This window comes from Staurois parvus, unplaced genomic scaffold (assembly GCF_062004578.1).
Source record: "Staurois parvus isolate SC_StPar_1 unplaced genomic scaffold, SC_StPar_1.0 ptg001265l, whole genome shotgun sequence".
In the NCBI taxonomy this organism is placed as follows: Eukaryota; Metazoa; Chordata; class Amphibia; order Anura; family Ranidae; genus Staurois; species Staurois parvus.
The window spans coordinates 205,192-227,773 of NW_028319061.1; the positions used below are offsets into that span (position 1 = coordinate 205,192).

General features: G+C 49.9%; 1 protein-coding gene across 1 annotated transcript in view; it reads left to right on the forward strand.

Moving 5' to 3' along the window:
• LOC149437711 (uncharacterized) overlaps positions 1–22,582 on the forward strand; it is an 87,086-nt gene that overhangs the window by 62,579 nt on the left and 1,925 nt on the right. The window contains exons 8-9 of the mRNA XM_089660704.1: positions 13,194–13,451; positions 20,668–20,925. Of these exons, the coding sequence (XP_089516830.1) occupies positions 13,194–13,451; positions 20,668–20,925 (516 nt within the window). The remainder of the gene's footprint in view (positions 1–13,193; positions 13,452–20,667; positions 20,926–22,582) is intronic.

Consider the following 22,582-nt stretch of genomic DNA (forward strand, 5'->3'; position numbering starts at 1 on the left):
TGTGCCACTTTCAGGTCTCTTCACACTGCTGGTGTGTTAAATTTTTTGACATAGGGTGCAGGCAGATTACGGGCCTCACATAGCTGCTGCCAGGCCCCTAATCTGCCATGGGCCCCTATATACCGCCTCCTCATGCTGCTGCCAAGTCCAGAGTCTGTCATGGTCCCTGTACGGCCTCCCATTGCTGCTGTCTCCATCGCCACACTCTGCCATGTGCCACTTTCAGGTCTCTTCACACTGCTGGTGTGTTTAATTTTTTGACATAGGGTGCAGGCAGATTACGGGCCTCACATAGCTGCTGCCAGGCCCCTAATCTGCCATGGGCCCCTATATACCGCCTCCTCATGCTGCTGCCAAGTCTAGAGTCTCTCATGGGTCCCTGTACGGCCTCCCATTGCTGCTGTCTCCATCGCCACACTCTGCTGCCATGTGCCACTTTCAGGTCTCTTCACACTGCTGGTGTGTTAAATTTTTTGACATAGGGTGCAGGCAGATTACGGGCCTCACATAGCTGCTGGCAGGCCCCTAATCTGCCATGGGCCCCTATATACCGCCTCCTCATGCTGCTGCCAAGTCTAGAGTCTCTCATGGGTCCCTGTACGGCCTCCCATTGCTGCTGTCTCCATCGCCACACTCTGCCATGTGCCACTTTCAGGTCTCTTCACACTGCTGGTGTGTTAAATTTTTTGACATAGGGTGCAGGCAGATTACGGGCCTCACATAGCTGCTGGCAGGCCCCTAATCTGCCATGGGCCCCTATATACCGCCTCCTCATGCTGCTGCCAAGTCCAGAGTCTGTCATGGTCCCTGTACGGCCTCCCATTGCTGCTGTCTCCATCGCCACACTCTGCTGCCATGTGCCACTTTCAGGTCTCTTCACACTGCTGGTGTGTTAAATTTTTTGACATAGGGTGCAGGCAGATTACGGGCCTCACATAGCTGCTGCCAGGCCCCTAATCTGCCATGGGCCCCTATATACCGCCTCCTCATGCTGCTGCCAAGTCCAGAGTCTGTCATGGTCCCTGTACGGCCTCCCATTGCTGCTGTCTCCATCGCCACACTCTGCTGCCATGTGCCACTTTCAGGTCTCTTCACACTGCTGGTGTGTTAAATTTTTTGACATAGGGTGCAGGCAGATTACGGGCCTCACATAGCTGCTGCCAGGCCCCTAATCTGCCATAGGCCCCTATATACCGCCTCCTCATGCTGCTGCCAGGTCCAGAGTCTCTCATGGGTGCCTGTACGGCCTCCCATTGCTGCTGTCTCCATCGCCACACTCTGCCATGTGCCACTTTCAGGTCTCCTCACACTGCTGGTGTGTTGAATTTTTTGACATAGGGTGCTGGCAGATTACGGGCCTCCTATAGCTGCTGCCAGGCCCCTAATCTGCCATAGGCCCCTATATACCGCCTCCTCATGCTGCTGCCAGGTCCAGAGTCTCTCATGGGTCCCTGTACGGCCTCCCATTGCTGCTGTCTCCATCGCCACACTCTGCCATGTGCCACTTTCAGGTCTCCTCACACACTGCTGGTGTGTTGAATTTTTTGACATAGGGTGCTGGCAGATTACGGGCCTCCCATAGCTGCTGCCAGGCCCCTAATCTGCCATAGGCCCCTATATACCGCCTCCTCATGCTGCTGCCAGGTCCAGAGTCTCTCATGGGTCCCTGTACGGCCTCCCATTGCTGCTGTCTCCTTCGCCACACTCTGCCATGTGCCACTTTCAGGTCTCCTCACACACTGCTGGTGTGTTCAATTTTTTGACATAGGGTGCTGGCAGATTACGGGCCTCCTATAGCTGCTGCCAGGCCCCTAATCTGCCATAGGCCCCTATATACCGCCTCCTCATGCTGCTGCCAGGTCCAGAGTCTCTCATGGGTCCCTGTACGGCCTCCCATTGCTGCTTTCTCCATCGCCACACTCTGCCATGTGCCACTTTCAGGTCTCCTCACACACTGCTGGTGTGTTGAATTTTTTGACATAGGGTGCTGGCAGATTACGGGCCTCCCATAGCTGCTGCCAGGCCCCTAATCTGCCATGGGCCCCTATATACCGCCTCCTCATGCTGCTGCCAAGTCCAGAGTCTGTCATGGGTCCCTGTACGGCCTCCCATTGCTGCTGTCTCCATCGCCACACTCTGCCATGTGCCACTTTCAGGTCTCCTCACACACTGCTGGTGTGTAGAATTTTTTGACATAGGGTGCTGGCAGATTACGGGCCTCCCATAGCTGCTGCCAGGCCCCTAATCTGCCATGGGCCCCTATATACCGCCTCCTCATGCTGCTGCCAAGTCCAGAGTCTGTCATGGGTCCCTGTACGGCCTCCCATTGCTGCTGTCTCCATCGCCACACTCTGCCATGTGCCACTTTCAGGTCTCCTCACACTGCTGGTGTGTTGAATTTTTTGACATAGGGTGCTGGCAGATTACGGGCCTCCTATAGCTGCTGCCAGGCCCCTAATCTGCCATGGGCCCCTATATACCGCCTCCTCATGCTGCTGCCAAGTCCAGAGTCTGTCATGGGTCCCTGTACGGCCTCCCATTGCTGCTGTCTCCATCGCCACACTCTGCCATGTGCCACTTTCATTTCTCCTCACACACTGCTGGTGTGTTGAATTTTTTGACATAGGGTGCTGGCAGATTACGGGCCTCCTATAGCTGCTGCCAGGCCCCTAATCTGCCATGGGCCCCTATATACCGCCTCCTCATGCTGCTGCCAAGTTCAGAGTCTGTCATGGGTCCCTGTACGGCCTCCCATTGCTGCTGTCTCCATCGCCACACTCTGCCATGTGCCACTTTCAGGTCTCCTCACACTGCTGGTGTGTTGAATTTTTTGACATAGGGTGCTGGCAGATTACGGGCCTCCTATAGCTGCTGCCAGGCCCCTAATCTGCCATAAGCCCCTATATACCGCCTCCTCATGCTGCTGCCAAGTCCAGAGTCTGTCATGGGTCCCTGTACGGCCTCCCATTGCTGCTGTCTCCATCGCCACACTCTGCCATGTGCCACTTTCAGGTCTCCTCACACACTGCTGGTGTGTTGAATTTTTTGACATAGGGTGCTGGCAGATTACGGGCCTCCTATAGCTGCTGCCAGGCCCCTAATCTGCCGTAGGCCCCTATATACCGCCTCCTCATGCTGCTGCCAGGTCCAGAGTCTCTCATGGGTCCCTGTACGGCCTCCCATTGCTGCTGTCTCCATCGCCACACTCTGCCATGTGCCACTTTCAGGTCTCCTCACACTGCTGGTGTGTTCCATTTTTTGTCATAGGGTGCTGGCAGATTACGGGCCTCCCATAGCTGCTGCCAGGCCCCTAATCTGCCATGGGCCCCTATATACCGCCTCCTCATGCTGCTGCCAAGTCCAGAGTCTGTCATGGGTCCCTGTACGGCCTCCCATTGCTGCTGTCTCCATCGCCACACTCTGCCATGTGCCACTTTCAGGTCTCCTCACACTGCTGGTGTGTTGAATTTTTTGACATAGGGTGCTGGCAGATTACGGGCCTCCTATAGCTGCTGCCAGGCCCCTAATCTGCCATGGGCCCCTATATACCGCCTCCTCATGCTGCTGCCAAGTCCAGAGTCTGTCATGGGTCCCTGTACGGCCTCCCATTGCTGCTGTCTCCATCGCCACACTCTGCCATGTGCCACTTTCATTTCTCCTCACACACTGCTGGTGTGTTGAATTTTTTGACATAGGGTGCTGGCAGATTACGGGCCTCCTATAGCTGCTGCCAGGCCCCTAATCTGCCGTAGGCCCCTATATACCGCCTCCTCATGCTGCTGCCAGGTCCAGAGTCTCTCATGGGTCCCTGTACGGCCTCCCATTGCTGCTGTCTCCATCGCCACACTCTGCCATGTGCCACTTTCAGGTCTCCTCACACTGCTGGTGTGTTCCATTTTTTGTCATAGGGTGCTGGCAGATTATGGGCCTCCCATAACTGCTGCCAGGCCCCTAATCTGCCATGGGCCCCTATACCGACTCCTCATGCTGTGACGTTGCAACAAGGTGGAATTCAACCCTACATATGTTAGACCGCCTTTACGAACAGCAAAAGGCCATCACAGATTTCCTGATGTTAAAAGCAGATAAAGGTACTCCCTGTGTAACTTAGATGTCAGCCATTGGCAGCTCATGCGTGACACCTGCGCTTGCTCAGGCCCTTTGAGGAGGCCACGCTATTCGTGAGTCGGCAGGACTATGGGATGAACGACGTCATTCCTCTGTTGCACGTCCTGGAACAAATGCTGTTAACAATGGCTGGTCAGGGTGCGGTAGACGTGGCGCACAGATCTCAACGCCACATGGCCCCTGTGGGGGCAGGACTGGAAGAAGAGGAGGAGGTAGAGGAGGACATTGGTGCTCAGGAATTATTGAGTGAAATGGGTGGTTTTTCCACTCAGCGGACAGGAGTGGAGGAGCAGGAGCATCTGGTAGAGGAGGAGGAAGAGGAGACAGAGGACCTAGACGCACCGTGGCAGTATGCTGTGGAGATGGAGGCAGGGAGTCCCTCGCATTCCTTGGCACAAATGGCCCATAGCATGCTCGGTTGCTTGCGTAGCGACAGCCGAATAATAACCATCAGACAGAGGGATGACTTTTGGCTGTCCACCTTGTTGGACCCTCGCTACCGTTCAAAAATGGTGGCCTTTTTCACACCTGCTGAGAGGGAGGCCAAAATAACGTACTATAAAAAACACCTATGTAGTCAGCTGGTCTCTGCCTGTCTGCGCCAACGTCCATCCTCAGACACTGTGGGCCCTGTGCGCTCGTGTTCCGCTGCCATGGCAGCAGGGGAGGGGTGGGGTGGTAGGAGCAGTGGCAGCTCCACCAGCAGCGGCTGCCTCAGTCTGCAGTCGATGATGAGTAGCTTTCTTCACCAGCGCAGTGAGGAAACTACTAACCAGCCGCAGCAGCAGCAGCAGCATCAGGTGGACCTGGAGCAGGACCTCAAACAACAGGCTTAGGCCTACTTGGACAGCACCCTGCCAACCGAGGTAGACAATCCCCTTGACTACTGGGCAACGAAACTTGACCTTTGGCCCCAACTAGCTGAATTTGCCCTTGAAAGGCTGTCATGCCCGGCCAGTAGCGTGGCATCGGAGCGCGTGTTTAGTGCGGCAGGAGGTATTGCAACTCCGCGGAGGACACGACTGTCCACCCAAAGTGTGGAGAGACTCACGTTTGTGAAAATGAATCAGGCGTGGATTAGTCTGGATTTCAAACCACCAGTTCCTGACACAACTGACTAAATCCGCCATGAATCATGCCCCAAACATGTGCCACTTTCAGGTCTCCTCACACTGCTGGTGTGTTCCATTTTTTGTCATAGGGTGCTGGCAGATTACGGGCCTCCCATAGCTGCTGCCAGGCCCCTAATCTGCCATGGGCCCCTATACCGCCTCCTCATGCTGCTGCCAAGTCCAGAGTCTCTCATGGGTCCCTGTACGGCCTCCCATTGCTGCTGCCTCCATCGCCACACTCTGCCATGTGCCACTTTCAGGTCTCCTCACACTGCTGGTGTGTTCCATTTTTTGTCATAGGGTGCTGGCAGATTACGGGCCTCCCATAGCTGCTGCCAGGCCCCTAATCTGCCATGGGCCCCTATACCGCCTCCTCATGCTGCTGCCAGGTCCAGAGTCTCTCATGGGTCCCTGTACGGCCTCCCATTGCTGCTGTCTCCATCGCCACACTCTGCCATGTGCCACTTTCAGGTCTCCTCACACTGCTGGTGGGTTCCATTTTTTGTCATAGGGTGCTGGCAGATTACGGGCCTCCCATAGCTGCTGCCAGGCCCGTAATCTGCCATGGGCCCCCGTACCGACTCCTCATGCTGCTGCCAGGCCCGTAATCTGTCATGGGCCCCTGTTGTCGCTTGTTGGCATATTCCGCTCGTTCAGATGCTCCTTCTCCTGCTACTCCTCTTCACGGATTCCGTCAGCAGTCTTTCTTGGAATCCGTTTCCAAGAGACAACAGTTTGCGAGCACGCACCCGACGGTGCAGAAGCTGAACGTCCTCCTGTCCAAGTTGCTGCTGCCAGGCTCGTAATCTGTCATGCGCCCCTGTACCGCCTCCTCATGCTGCTGCCAGGTCCAGAGTGTGTCATGGGCCCCCGTACCGACTCCTCATGCTGCTGCCAGGCCCGTAATCTGTCATGGGCCCCTGTACCGCCTCCCCATGCTGCTGCCAGGTCCAGAGTGTGTCATGGGTCCCTGTACGGCCTCCCATTGCTGCTGCCAGGCCCGTAATCTGCCATGGGCCCCTGTACCGACTCCTCATGCTGCTGCCAGGCCCGTAATCTGTCATGGGCCCCTGTACCGCCTCCTCATGCTGCTGCCAGGTCCAGAGTGTGTCATGGGTCCCTGTACGGCCTCCCATTGCTGCTGTCTCTATCGCCACACTCTGCCATGTGCCACTTTCAGGTCTCCTCACACTGCTGGTGGTTTCCATTTTTGTCATAGGGTGCTGTATGGCCTCCCATTGCTGCTGCCTCCACCGCCACACTGTGGCTCCACACTCTGGTTTTGGCCCCGTGACTGCCCAAATGAGTGAAGTGTGCGGTGATTCTAAGATCGACGGCACTCATCTGCATGTCATACTGACTGACAGTATTATTTCTCTTCCCCAGCAGACTCCAAGGGCATTTAAATTAAAGGTACAGTGTTCTGCACTAATATTAAGTCTCTCTGAAGCCTAGAAACACCCTTTTTTAAGTTAAATTCACAGCGAATTTATTCGACTCGAATCGAATATTGTCCACGAATTCGCCGAATCAGTCGAATCGAATTTTTCATTTCTTCGCTCATCTCTACTACCAACCATCATCCTCGGGGACTTCAACATCCCCATCAATGACAACAACCCGGCCACTTCCCAATTCCTCCACCCTCCTTCGCGCTCACACAGCACACTCAATCCTCCACCCACATCATTGGGAACACCCTGGACCTCGTCTTCTCCCACCTCTGTACCCTCAACCAGTTCTCTAACACCCCCTTCCCTCTCTCCGACCACCACCTCCTCACGTTCTCCATCTCCCCTTCCCCTAACTCCCCCCCCCCAGAGCGCCAAACCATCACCAGCCGCAACCTTTGCAACCTGAACCCGGCCCCCCTCCACTCAGCTGCCGACCGCCTACACGACAGCATCCTTCCACTGTCTTGTCCTGACCTAGCCACTAACACGTACAACGACTCACTATCAGCTACCCTAGACTCTCTGGCACCCCTAACCACACGCTACATCAAACCCAGACCGCTCCAACCCTGGCAGAATGACAGCACTAAATGCCTCAAACGTCGCAGTCGTGCGCTGGAGAGACTATGGCGCAAAACCAGGTCCCCCCGTTCATTCTCCCTCTACAAATCTGCCTTCCTCACTTACACCTCCTCCCTCCACGCCGCCAAGCAGGCTTACTTCGTAAACCTGATTAACACCCTCTCCTCCTGCCCTCGCCGACTCTTCTCCACCTTCAACTCCCTGCTCTCTCCCCCCCCTCCTCCACTCAGTACCTCACTCACCGCCCACGAGATTGCCACTCATTTCCACAATAAAATTGATGCAATCCGTCAGGACATAGTCAACTCGCAATCTACCTCCCCACCTAGCCTCCCCCCCCCTATCTCCCCCTCATCTCTTCCCTCCTCTGACCTCGCAACCGCACTGCCCCCCTCCACACCCAAGACCCCGCTTACCGTAACCCCACCAGCTCTGCACTCCTTCAGCCCCGCTACCACTGAGGAAGTCACCAGGGTCTTCTCTGAAGCCCGCCTCACTACCTGCCCCCTAGACCCTATCCCCTCTCGACTCCTCCAGTCACCCCCCTCTTGCCTCATCTGCTCCCTCACCCACATCTTCAATCTCTCCCTCTCTACCGGCGTATTCCCCTCCCCCCTAAAGCATGCGCACATCACCCCCATACTCAAAAAGCCCTCCCTGGACCCCTCTGACCCAAACAACCTCAGACCCATCTCCCTGCTGCCACTCACTTCCAAACTCCTGGAGCGCTTAGTCTACAACCGCCTAAGCGCCCACCTAACTGACAGCAACCTCCTTGATCCACTACAGTCCGGCTTCCGTCCCCTACACTCCACCGAAACCGCCCTCCTCAAAATCACCAACGACCTACTAACCGCCAAAGCCAAAGGCGACTACTCTGTCCTCCTCCTCCTGGACCTCTCCGTGGCCTTCGACACAGTTGACCACCCCCTCCTCCTTAATAAACTATTCTCCCTTGGCATCAGAGACACCGCTCTCTCCTGGTTCTCCTCTTACCTATCCCGACGCTCCTTCAGCGTTTCCTACAATGGTGCCACCTCCCCTTCCCTCCCCCTCTCTGTTGGGGTCCCCCAGGGCTCTGTCCTTGGACCCCTTCTCTTCTCCATCTACACCTCCTCCCTTGGCAAACTCATACACTCCCACGGCTTCAACTACCATCTCTATGCTGATGACACTCAAATCTACCTCTCCACCCCTCACCTCACCTCCACTTTCTCCGCCCGCATCACTCACCTCCTAAACGACATCTCTGACTGGATGTCGCTCCATTTCCTCAAACTCAACCTCTCCAAAACCGAGCTTCTCGTCTTCCCTCCTGCCCGCGCCCCCCCCCCATCCTATCCATCACTACTAACATCACCACCATCAATCCCGCCCCGCAAGCCAAAGTCCTTGGGGTCATTCTGGACTCTAACCTCTCCTTCCAACCTCATGTCAAATCACTGACAAACACATGCAGGCTCCACCTCCGCAATATCGCCAAAATACGCACCTTCCTCAGCCCAGACACCGCTAAACTACTTGTGCACTCCCTGATTATCTCACGCCTTGACTACTGCAACTCCCTCCTCACCGGCCTACCCCAGTGCAGGCTCTCCCCGCTTCAGACCATCCTCAACTCAGCGGCCAGACTCATCCACCTCACCACCCGCTCCACCTCTGCCACCCCCCTCTGCCTCTCCCTCCACTGGCTCCCTATCGCCCAACGCATCAAATTCAAACTACTCACTCTGACCTACAAAGCCATTCACAACACTGCCCCTAACTACCTCACCGACCTGATTCCCAAGTACCACCCTACCCGTACCCTTCGCTCTTCACAGGACCTCCTTCTATCTTGCTCCCTGGTCTCCTCCTCACACGCACTTCTGCAAGACTTCTCCAGGTCCTCCCCCATCCTCTGGAACTCACTACCCCAATCCATCAGACTGTCACCTTCCCTCCTCACCTTCAGGCGCTCCCTGAAAACCCACCTCTTCAGGGAAGCCTACCCCACCCTCACCTAACTGCTGCTCTCCTCCATTCCTCCTACCACTCCATCCCCCACAGCCACTTCCTCCTGTACCACTACCCCCTCCCTCCCAGATTGTAAGCTCGAAAGAGTAGGGCCCTCTTACCCCTCGTGTGCTGTTCGTAGTTGCTGTAATGTTTCATGTATTGTCCCCCCCTCTATTGTACAGCGCTGAGCAAACCCTTTGGCGCTATATAAACTCAATGTAATGTAATAATAATGTAATCTCCTTCCTAGTTATGTTGTCTGAAGGGCCTCCTTCATTGGACTGTTGGTGGAAACTGGTTATCTGGATGATATCGTTGTACAAAATGAAATATCTTTCTGGTAGATGTCCCAAGAAATCTCACAAGATATGGGATATATGGCTTGAGTCCACCTCTACTACTGAAGCTACACCAAATACTGATAACTCTGTTGTACCTGGACCAGGCGGGTTTGTTATTTCTGAGGGGATGGTGGTGTGTGGTTGGCCCTCCTTGGTCCAACCAAAAAGGGGGCGCCCAGTCAAATTCCACACCTGGGCTTAGGAAGCACCTAGCAACCTCGGACAAAGAGTCTAACATTTTTTGCTAAAAATGGATGCTTTTGGTTGCCCAACATTTGTGAATATATGTGGAAGCTGCACTGTCCCATCAAGTCTCTGTATAGTGTGGTCCTAACTTGAATCAATGAGATGGATGCCACTCAAACCAGCCTAGTCAGGTCTGGATATGTGTGATGTCCTCAGTTGCTGCCCCAGCTACGACCTCTTACACATTTCGCCTTGATCACTGGGGCTTGGTCACAGAGGTGGCCAAGCCCCAGTAGGTGGGGTGAAATGCATGAAGGGCATGGCTGGAGTGGTGGCTGAGGCCATCACACATATCCTGACCTGACTAGGCTGGTTTGAGTGGCATCCATCTTCTCTGAGGATCTATACGCCAGGAACTGTATTGGGCTCTCATGTTCTGCATACCGGCAAGTGTGCTCTCTGGCTTGGAGCGGCACCATCAGCTTCTCTACTCACTCAATCTATGAAAGTTTCCATCTTGGACATATATAACAATGGTTAAATTAGGGGCCGGTATGTCTGAAGGGAGTCCATTCCTCCTTAAAGGTGCAGAGACACACCAGGACCACAGCACAGCACAATGGCAGCTTTTGTAAACTACTGATTCCCCTGCACCCATGTAAGAAAAAGAGGAGGACATGTTTGTAGCCCAGATCAGGAGGGCAGCAATGCAGCCACCACAGGGTATATATATATATTACAATTGTTGTTTTTGGCTTTAGATAGCTTTTCAGGAGAGACAGCGTGTCTGAAAATGGATGGGTACTGCTGTGCTCCCTTTCTTTAGAGAACTCATAGTGCTCTGGGAGTCCTTTGTCACTTTGTCATGCAAATGTTTATTTTATAAAACAGACTATGTACAGTATATATTCAACTATATAAAACCTCAAAAACAATAATCAATGTGTATAAGTATAGGGATACATATGGACACCCATTGCCTTGAGTGTTGTCATCCTCAGGTAAGTACAATTAGACATAATGATTCTGTATGGGACTTTCAGTTACAGTGCTAATTTCATTAGGACGGAGGGCTCTTGGGAGGAGTACTGAGGCAGGGCACTGTGATTTTTTTCAGTACAGCACCCTGGCAGCCAGTGCCGGGACAAAGTCATCCAGAGCCCAGGGAAAAGATGCCAAACGGCTTCTGAGAACACGAGAGCTGCTCAGGAAGGAGTGGGGGGAGAGAGAACACAGCCTGCATCACCTCCCGGCTCTCTCCTTGCCACTCCCAGTGCTGGCCTGACAGGAGTACTGATGCCGCTGTCACTACGCCTGTCTGCCTTGTAACAGAAGGAAGGCGCCCCCATCCCGACAGTAAACCATTCCATCCAGGGCCTACATCCCTCCCACACACCCCTTGTCCCGGCCCTGCTGCCAGTCCCTCCCACCAGCCATGATCTGCCTGCATTGCATGAAGAAGTATAAAGATTTATTATGACATCACTTGGGCTAAAATAAGGTATGTAATGAAAACAGAAAGGTTTTATATGAAAATGTCATTAATTTGCTGATGAGGAACCAGGAAAGCCAAAATATAAGGACTAAACTTCAGCTTTATTAAACTTAAAAAAAATATAATAAAAGTGACTGAATATAATTATAGTTTTAAATGTATTGAAAGTTTTCAGAATAACTAAATAGAACCAGGAGCAGATTGGATCGTGCTTTGCTGGGTTTTTTACCTTCCTCTGGATCAACTGTGGGAATGGGATTATAACTTTTAATGTTTGAACTGGATGGACTTTTGTTTTTTTTCAGCCAGACTAACTATGTAACTATATAGCCACCCCTAAGAGGCACTGACCAATAAGACATTAGTAATATGAATAATACTGTTGGGGCCCCCAAGGTTCTGTCCTTGGACCTCTCCTATTCTCCATCTACACTTCTTCCTTGGGTCAGCTGATACCTTCTCATGGCTTCCAATACCATTTCTATGCTGATGACACACAAATCTATCTCTCTACTCCTCAGGTCACCCCATCAGTTTCCTCACACAGCTCCGATTTACTAACAGACATACCAGACATCCAGTTCACACCACTTCCTCAAACTCAATCTATCCGAAACTGAGCACATAATACTTCCTCCCCCACGTGCCTCTTCCCCCAATTTCAGGATCAATAGCACCACTATCAACCCATCTCCGCATGTCAGGGTGCGAGGGGTAACCCTGGATTCTGAACTATCCTTTCAGGCCCACATCCAATCACTATCCAAATCATCAACCTGCATCAACCAACATCTCCAGAATACGCCCCTTTTTAACCAATGACACCACAAAGCTCCTCATTCACTCCCTGGTTATCTCTCGCCTTGACTACTGCAACTCCCTCCTCATTGGCTTACCTTTACATAGGCCACACCCCCTCCAGTCCATCATGAATACTGCTGCCACCTTACCAACCATTCAGTATCTGCTACCCCTTTCTGCCAATCCCTCCACTGGCCTCCACTCAGTGTCCTCCACCCCTCTCTGCCAATCCCTCCACTGGCCTCCACTCAGTGACCTCCACCCCTCTCTGCCAATCCCTCCACTGGCCTCCACTCAGTGTCCTCCACCCCTCTCTGCCAATCCCTCCACTGGCCTCCACTCAGTGTCTTCCACCCCTCTCTGCCAATCCCTCCACTGACCTCCACTCAGTGACCTCCACCCCTCTCTGCCAATCCCTCCACTGGCCTCCACCCAGTGTCCTCCACCCCTCTCTGCCAATCCCTCCGCTGTCCTCCACTCACCCAATGAATAAAATTCAGAATACTAACAACAACTTACAAATCCATCCATAACTCTGCCTCCAGCTACATCACTAACCTGGTCTCAAAATATCAACCAAACCGCTCTCTTCAATCCTCCCAAGACTTTCTGCTCTCTAGTTCCTGTGTCACCTCCTCCCATGCACGCCTCCAGGACTTCTCCCGAGCTTCTCCCATCCTATGGGACTCCTTACCCCAATCTGTGGGGCTAACTCTAAATCTATCCACCTTTAGACAATCCCTGAAAACCTTTCTCTTTAAAGAAGTCTATCCTGCTTCTACCTATTAAACTGCCATTTATTTCCTCCATTAGCTCCTCCCCCACAGCTATTACCTTTTGTATCACTCAACCCTTCCTCCTAGATTGTAAGCTCTCAGGATCAGGGCCCTCTGTTTCCTCTTGTACCAAATTGTATTGTAATGTCTGCCTTCATTTTGTACAGCGCTGCGCACACTGTTGGCGCCATATAAATCCTGTATAATAATAATAATGATACTAAAGGGAATCAATACCCTGCACACTGACCATTGTTTGACTTTCTAAGAGGAATGTTTCCATCATGGCAGCATTAACAATCATTTCATTTCATTCCCAGTAACCCCTCACCTCACCCTGACTGTGGAAACCAAGAATCATCTTCTGATCTGTGAGGCCAAGAGATTTTATCCCCCAGAGCTGGACATTTCCTGGAGTGATTTCCCAAGAGGTGACCGGATTCCTGAGAACTTGACTAAGAATGAGGATGGAACCTTCACCAAGACCTCCATGGTGTCCATCACAGAGGACATACAAGGACACAACGTCTTCTGTAACATACAGCATACTACAATTAGTAAGACCCTCTACCTACATGGTGAGTGATGGGAGGAGCTTACATCTGTCCAATATAATGTAAATGTGATCTGTAATACTTTATATACAAAACACTGTGTAGCGCGGCTCGCTGAGTTATTTTCCGGCTCCCTGTTGCTATGGGCCCCCCTCTGAAAGCTCATCCCCTTCTGACACCACAGTACTCTTCTGACCAAATTAAATGATCACCAGAGAATAGACTCACACAGATTGGAGAGAACTGATATGATGTTTATATGATACTTGTCTGTAGGCTCGGGCAAACAGCATAAAGTGGTATATGTGACATAATGGCAATTATCGCTCTTAGCAACTCTAAGCAAAGAAACACCTACAGCAAAATCTCAGCCAGTGCTGGCAGGCCTGCCATTCAGAAGTTGTCCCAAAACCTCCAACCTGAGGTGTTTCTGGTCCCCAGTGAGCAAGGACAGCTATCAAAGGCTGAACTAGCTCACTTTGGGCCCTCAGGATCTACAGGGCGCCCCCTTTGACTGGCGCCCCCTTTTTGGTTGGACCAAGGAGGGCCAACTACACACCACCATCCTCTCAGAAATAACAAACCCGCCCGGTCCAGGTACAACAGAGTTATCAGTATTTGGTGTAGCTTCAGTAGCAGAGGTGGACTCAAGCCATATATCCCATATCTTGTGAGATTTCTTGTGACATCTACCAGTAAGATATTTCATTTTGTACAACGGTATCATCCAGTTTATCATCCAAGAGGAATGTAGAGGAAGAGCCTACTGTCAGCATACTGTCCCCTTCCATTCCTCTTGTCACTGCTTGTCTTGGGAAAGTGCTTGAAGACGAGACAAGCGTCCGTTATGAAGTGGCCATCTCCTTCCTCGTTATGTTGTCTGAAGGGCCTCCTTCATTGGACTGTTGGTGGAAACTGGTTATATGGATGATACCGTTGTACAAAATGAAATATCTTTCTGGTAGATGTCCCAATAAATCTCACAAGATATGGGATATATGGCTTGAGTCCACCTCTACTACTGAAGCTACACCAAATACTGATAACTCTGTTGTACCTGGACCGGGCGGGTTTGTTATTTCTGAGGGGATGGTGGTGTGTGATTGTCCCTTCTTGGTCCAACCAAAAAGGGGGCGTCCAGTCAAATTCCACACCTGGGCTTAGGAAGCACCTAGCAACATGGGACAAAGAGTCAAACATTTTTTGTTAAAAATGGATGCTTTTGGTTGCACAACATTTGCGAATATATGTGGAAGCTGCACTGTCTCATCAAGTCTCTCTGTATAGAGCTACGACCTCTTAAATGTTTCACCTCCACCACTGGGGCTTGGTCACAGAGGTGGCCAAACCCCAGTAGGTGGGGTGAAACGCATGAGGGGCATGGCTGGAGTGGTGGCTGAGGCCATCACACATATCCTGACCTGACTAGGCTGGTTTGAGTGGCATCCATCTTCTCTGATGATCTATACGCCAGGAACTGTATTGGGCTCTCATTTTCTGCATACCGGCAAGTGTGCTCTCTGGCTTGGAGCGGCACCATCAGCTTCTCTACTCACTCAATCTATGAAAGTTTCCATCTTGGACATATATAACAATGGGTAAATTAAGGGCCGGTATGTCTGAAGGGAGTCCATTCATCCTTAAAGGTGCAGAGACACACCAGAACCACAGCACAGCACAATGGCAGCTTTTGTAAACTACTGATTCCCCTGCACCCATGTAAGAAAAAGAGGAGGACATGTTTGTAGCCCAGATCAGGAGGGCAGCAATGCAGCCACCACAGGATATATATATATATTACAATTGTTGTTTTTGGCTTTAGTGCTCTGGGAGTCCTTTGTCACTTTGTCACTTTGTCATGCAAATGTTTATTTTATAAAACAGACTATGTACAGTATATATTCAACTATATAAAACATCAAAAACAATAATCAATGTGTATAACTATAGGGATACATATGGACACCCATTGCCTTGAGTGTTGTCATCCTCAGGTAAGTACAATTAGACATAATGATTCTGTATGGGACTTTCAGTTACAGTGCTAATTTCATTAGGACGGAGGGCTCTTGGGAGGAGTACTGAGGCAGGGTGCTGTAATTTTTTCAGTAAAGCACCCTGCCAGCCAGTGCCGGGACAAAGTCATCCAGTGCCCAGGGAAAAGATGCCAAACGGCTTCTGAGAACACGAGAGTTGCACAGGAAGGAGTGAGTGAAAAGAGAACACAGCCTGCATCTCCTCCCGGCTCTCTCCTTGTCACTCCCAGTGCTGGCCTGACAGGAGTAGTGATGCCGATGTCACTACTCCTGTCTGCCTCGTAACAGAAGGAAGGCGCCCCCATCACTACAGTAAACCATTGCATCCAGGGCCTACATCCTTCCCGCACACCCCTTGTCCCGGCCCTGCTGCCAGTCCCTCCCACAAGCCATGATCTGCCTGCATTGCATGAGGAAGCATAGAGATTTATTGATTACATCACTTGGGCTAAAATAATGTACAGTTGTGTTCAAAATAATAGCAGTGTGTTGAAAAAAAGTGAGTAAAGCTGCAAATCCTTCTAATCCTTTTATTTCCATCCACACAAATGCATTGGGAACACGACACATTCTATTCCAAATCACAACATGAAGAAAAATACATCAAATTTGTGTTGTTCCTCTAAAAAAATGGAAGAAAAGTGAATATTAGACGGTTCAAAAAAATGGCCGTGTTTGTATTCTTCTTTACAAACTCCAACATTCACTATATAAACTGAGAAATGTTTGAAGATTTTGCTTTCCTTTGAATGACTTCATGAATATTTGGTTGTAGTCGCACTGTTTCTGAGAACTGCTGTACATCTGTGTTGCATGGAGTCCCCCAACTTCTGGCCCCTGTGATCAGGTATTCCAGCCCAGGATGATTGGACCACATTCCACAGTTCTTCTCTATTTCTTGGTTTTGCCTCAGAAACGGCATTTTTGATGTCACCCCACAAGTTTTCTATTGGATGAAGATCCGGGGATTGGGCTGGCCACTCCATAACGTCCATCTTGTTGGTCTGGAACCAAGATGTTGCACGTTTACTGGTGTGTTTGGGGTCGTTGTCTTGTTGGAACACCCATTTCAAGGGCATTTCCTCTTCAGCATAAGGCAGCATGACCTCTTCAAGTATTCTGATGGATTCAAACTGATCCATGATCCCTGGTATGCGATAAATAGGCCCAACACCGTAGTATGAGAAACATCCCCATATCATGATGCTTGCAGCACCATGCTTCACGGTCTTCACAGTGTACTGTGGCTTGAATTCAGTGTTTGGGGGTCGTCTGACAAACTGTCTCCGCCCACTAGACCCAAAAAGAACAATCTTACTTTCATCAGTCCACAAAATGTTGCGCCATTTCTCTTTAGGCCGGTCAATGTGCTCTTTGGCAGATTGTAACCTCTTCAGCACGTCTTTTTCCCAACAGTGGGACTTTGCGGGGACTTCTTGCAGATAGCTTGGCTTCACATAGGCGTCTTCTAATTGTAACAGTCCTCACAGGGAACGTCACACCTTCTTTCATCTTCCTGGAGCTGATTGTTGGCTGAGTCCTCACAGGGAACGTCACACCTTCTTTCATCTTCCTGGAGCTGATTGTTGGCTGAGTCCGCCCATTTTGGCTATTCTTCTATCCATTCCAATGGTAGTTTTTCGCTTTCTTCCGCGTCTTTCAGGTTTTGGTTGCCATTTTAAAGCATTTGCCATCATTTTAGCTGAGCAGCCGATCATTTTCTGCACTTCTTTATATGTTTTCCCCTCTCCAATCAACTTTTTAATCAAGGTACACTGTTCTTCTGAACAATGTCTGGAACGACCCATTTTCCTCAGAATTTCAGAGAGAAATGCACTGTAACCAGCATGTCCAACATTTGCTGCCTTCCTTCCTTAAATAAGGGCAATAATTGCCACCTGTTTATCAAAGAATGAATGACCTCACTAATAGAACTCCACACGGCTATTATTGTGAACACGCCCCTTTCAATGAGTGATTCAATGACACAGAATCAGCAGCATGCATGTCATGACTGTCGGGTCTGTTGGATTTCTATTACTCTACTACACCTGCTAGGAAATTATCTGCCATGTAGAGATATCATTTCCACCAAAAACAGTGATTGATCCGGTTAGTGATGTCTGACTGCTAGTATTTTGAACACAACTGTATGTAATGAAAACAGAAAGGTTTTATATGAAAATGACATTAATTTGCTGATGAGGAACCAGGAAAGCCAAATTATAAGGACTAAACTTCAGCTTTATTAAACTTAAAAAATATAATAAGTGAATTTGGCAGGAGGTACATCGGATTACTTCTTCGGGGTCTATTCTTGATGTTGAGTTCTCTCCGGCCCAACTCCTCCTCCACCACACTCCGCTTCCCAAACCTCTATATTTCAAATCTCTGGCTATGCATATGCTTTATGTGACTAAACTCTGCTTACCGGTTCTCTGGGGGTCTGTTCACCCCCCCACAGTGTGAGATTGGTTCATACGTTTGAACAGAATTGCTGAAATGGAAGAGCTGATTGCTTCTTCTCTGGATAACCCTACAAAATTTTCTCATACGTGGTCCTGTTGGATTCTCTTCCAAATGACCCCTGAATGTCGTTCTTTCATGGGCCTTGCTGACTGATTCTGAACCTCTCTGATACCCCGTAGTGTTTCTGGTGATATATCGGCTCTCTGTTTTTTCAAGGTTGTGATTGAGGTCCTTTGTCTCCATGTCCTGTACTGCTTGGAGCAAGCTACGCTTGGCACCCTGCTACGCCTGCAACTGTCCCCAACTCGCTTCTCTGCCAGGGTTGGGCGTATCTCTCATGTCCTGGGAGTCTTGAGTAAAGGTGACTTACCTACCCTCCTACTCCTCCACACCTCCTCCCCATCCAACCCTTCCCCAACCCCCCATCTCCCTCCCCCCCACCCTTTTTTTTTTTTTTTTTTCTTTTCTTCTTCTCCTCTCTTCCCTTCTTTTTCATGCTTATTCTTAAATTCTTAATCCCCATTTCCCTGCTTCCCCACTCAGAGTTTAGCTTTCATTCTCCCCTTTCCATTTTGGTCCACTTCTCTACTCATAGGAGCCCTACTCCCTGTCTGCAATCCAGCTGCGCATATGTTTTACTTTTACATATCTCCTTTCCTGAACCCTTCACCCGCGTGCTGGCAACCTGTAGTGGGTTACCTCAGTTTCATCAAAAGTACAAGGCCCTATCCTACAAGCCCTTGCACCCCCCTCCACACCTACTGTATACATTTCCAATGCATACCTTTGACTCACTGGCCCTGCTCTTTGCTGCTGCTCAGTAAATGAGGTTATATATCATGGACCTGCCAGTGCTGGGATTCCAATTGAGACCAGATATGCCTTTACTGTTCCTGCGCTCGCATGTCCTCATTCTTCCCGTTTTCTTTTCCCCTGGATGACGTATATCTGATTCTTTGTCTATGTATTGCTATGTATCTTTTTGTTTGCTGTATGTTTATTACCTCCTATTGTATTTCCGACTGATACCTTGTATTACCTGGACCTATTGTATGCTCTGAGTTTATTAATAAACTTTATGGAAAAAAAAAAAAGTGAATGAAAATCATTATAGTTTTAAATGTATTGAAAGTTTTCAGAATAACTAAATAGAACCGGGAGCAGATTGGATCGTGCTTTGCTGGGTTTTTTGCCTTCCTCTGGATCAACTGTGGGTATAGGATCATAACTTTTTTTTTATGTTTGAACTGGATGGACTTTTGTTTTTTTTCAGCCAGACTAACTATGTAACTATGTAACCACCCCTAAGAGGCACTGACCAATAAGACATTAGTAATATGATTAATACTGTTGGGGTCCCCCAAGGTTCTGTCCTTGGACCACTCCTAGTCTCCATCTACACTTCTTCCTTGGGTCAGCTGATAGATTCCCATGGCTTCCAATACCATTTCTATAATGATGACACACAAATCTATCTCTCTACTCCTCAGTCACCTCATCAGTTTCCTCACACAGCTCCGATTTACTAACAGACATATCAGACTGGATGTCACACCACTTCCTCAAACTCCATCTATCTGAAACTGAGCTCATAATACTTCCTCCCCCACGTGCCTCTTCTCCCGATTTCAGGATCAATAGCACCACTATCAACCCATCCCCAGCATGTCAGGGTGCGAGGGGTAACCCTGGATTCTGAACTATCCTTTCAGGCCCACATCCAATCCCTGTCCAAATCATCAACCTCCACAACATCTCCAGAATACGCCCCTTTTTAACCAATGACACCACAAAGCTCCTCATTCACTCCCTGGTTATCACTCCCCTCGACTACTGCAACTCCCTCCTCATTGGCTGACCTTTACATAGGCCACCCCCCCCTCCAGTCCATCATGAATACTGCTGCCAGGCTCATCCACATTACCAACCATTCAGTGTCTGCTACCCCTCTCTGCCAATCCCTCCACTGGCCTCCATTCAGTGTCCTCCACCCCTCTCTGCCAATCCCTCCACTGGCCTCCACTCAGTGTCCTCCACAGCTCTCTGCCAATCCCTCCACTGGCCTCCACTCAGTGTCCTCCACCCCTCTCTGACAATCTCTCCACTGGCCTCCACTCACCCAATGAATAAAATTCAAAATACTAACCACAACTTACAAAGCCATCCACAACTCAGCCCCCGGCTACATCACCAACCTGGTCTCAAAATATCAACCAAATCGCTCTCTTCCATCCTCCCAAGACCTTCTGCTCTCTAGTTCCCGTGTCACCTCCTCCCATGCTTGCCTCCAGGACTTCTCCCGAGCTTCTCCCATCCTATGGGACTCCCTACCCCAACCTGTGGGGCTATCTCTAAATCTATCCACCTTTAGACATCTCTGAAAACCTTTCTCTTTAAAGAAGTCTATCCTGCTTCTACCTAGTAAACCTTCATTTATTTCCTCCATCAGCTCCTCCCCCACAGCTATTACCTTTTGTATCACTCAACCCTTCCTCCTAGATTGTAAGCTCTCAGGATCAGGGCCCTCTGTTTCTTCTTGTACCAAATTGTATTGTAACTGTGCAGTGCTGTACAAAATGAATGCAGACATTACAAACTGTTGGTGCCATATAAATCCTGTATAATAATAATGATACTAAAGGGAATCAATACCCTGCACACTGACCATTGTTTGACTTTCTAAGAGGAATGTTTCCATCATGGCAGCATTAACAAACATTTAATTTCATTCCCAGTAACCCCTCACCTCACCCTGATGGTGGAAACCAAGAATCATCTTCTGATCTGTGAGGCCAAGAGATTTTATCCCCCAGAGCTGAACATTTCCTGGAGTGATTTCCCAAGAGGTGACCGGATTCATGAGAACTTGACTAAGAATGAGGATGGAACCTTCACCAAGACCTCCATGGTGTCCATCACAGAGGATATACAAGGACACAACGTCTTCTGTAACATACAGCATACTACAATTAGTAAGACCCTCTACCTACATGGTGAGTGATGGGAGGAGCTTACATCTGTCCAATATAATGTACATGTGATCTGTAATACTTTATATACAAAACACTGTGTAGCGCGGCTCGCTGAGTTATTTTCCGGCCCCTTGTTGCTATGGGCCCCCCTCTGAAAGCTCATCCCCTTCTGACACCACGGTACTCTTCTGACCAAAGTAAATGATCAGCAGAGAATAGACTCACACAGATTGGAGAGAACTGATATGATGTTTATATGATACTTGTCTGTAGGCTCGGGCAAACAGCATAAAGTGGTATATGTGACATAATGGCAATTATCGCTCTTAGCAACTCTAAGCAAAGAAACACCTACAGCAAAATCTCAGCCAGTGCTGGCAGGCCTGCCATTCAGAAGTTGTCCCAAAACCTCCAACCTGAGGTGTTTCTGGTCCCCAGTGAGCAAGGACAGCTATCAATGGCTGAACTAGCTGACTTTGGGCCCTCAGGATCTGAAGGCAAAGTTTAAATCTGAAATAGGAAAGAGCTCTTGAGTAGGGTAGTCAACGTCCCTTCAAATCCATTGAGGAATGGTCTGTGCGTTTGTTGGGGCCCAGTTTGTGCACTATAAAGGTCCAGACCTCTTGGGCGGGAATTGATGAAGGTGACAGTCCCTTGATGGAATAATACAAGAGAAAGAATAAGGAAGGACAAATACTACAAAAAGATGTCAGAAATTGGCAGAAGCATTTGCTGGCAAAGGGCAACTCCTCTCTGGACTGCAATAACTATTGGCAATGGTGGTAGATGTTCCTTTAGGAGGGTAGGCCAATGGTTAAGGGAGCAATGATGTGGTTTGGTCTGCAGAAGGTGTGCACTGAGGCCAGCTCTGATGATTGGACTGTGCTGCAAATGTGTTCAATAGTAGCGGCCGGGGGGACTAGGCCACAACACGTGTTGATTGTATACAATGTCCATATCTGTGTGCAGGAAAGTGGCAGATTTGACAGGAATGTCAGTGTTCACTTGTTTGGCTGGTGTGTGGGACTCTCTCACCTGATCTGTAGCTTCCAGCAGGTCCTGGAGGCCTCTCTCAGTGGATGGGGGCCTCCACAGATTCTCTGGTTTCACTTGCAGCATTCTGTCTGGACACCGCACCACTTGCTGGCAGAATGTCTCGCTGAACAGGGTGGTAAGACTGGTGGTCAGCGACTCCTTCTTGCAGTTGTGTATCTTGGTTTTGTGCTGCCCTAGGCAAGACTAAAATCGGGCACCCCCCATCTAAATTTGTCCTTCCCCTTCTTTTTAAGATCCACCTCTTCAGGACAGGAGCATGATGGAGGGCAGTGTGACACGGGGGGGTCATGGGACAGGAGGGGGGGCAATTCCTAGGATCCAGAGACAGTTTTGTAATAAAAGATGTATGTATAATTATGAAGAGAACATTTAGTAGATGACATGTTGGGATGTGGACTGGGAGCTCCTAGGACCAGAGACAAAGGTCAGAGATGGCTGTACATTATGGGTGGGTGAGAACTATAGGGGGGAGATGTATGCATTGCAGGCAGCCCCTCCCAGCTGTACTAATACCTGCACTGTCCCCGATCCCCCCGGCATTTATCTCTCCAGAGTTTAGCACTGCACTGCTGTGTCCTGACCTTACCTCTTGTCCGGGACCGACCCAAGTGCTGTCATTCTT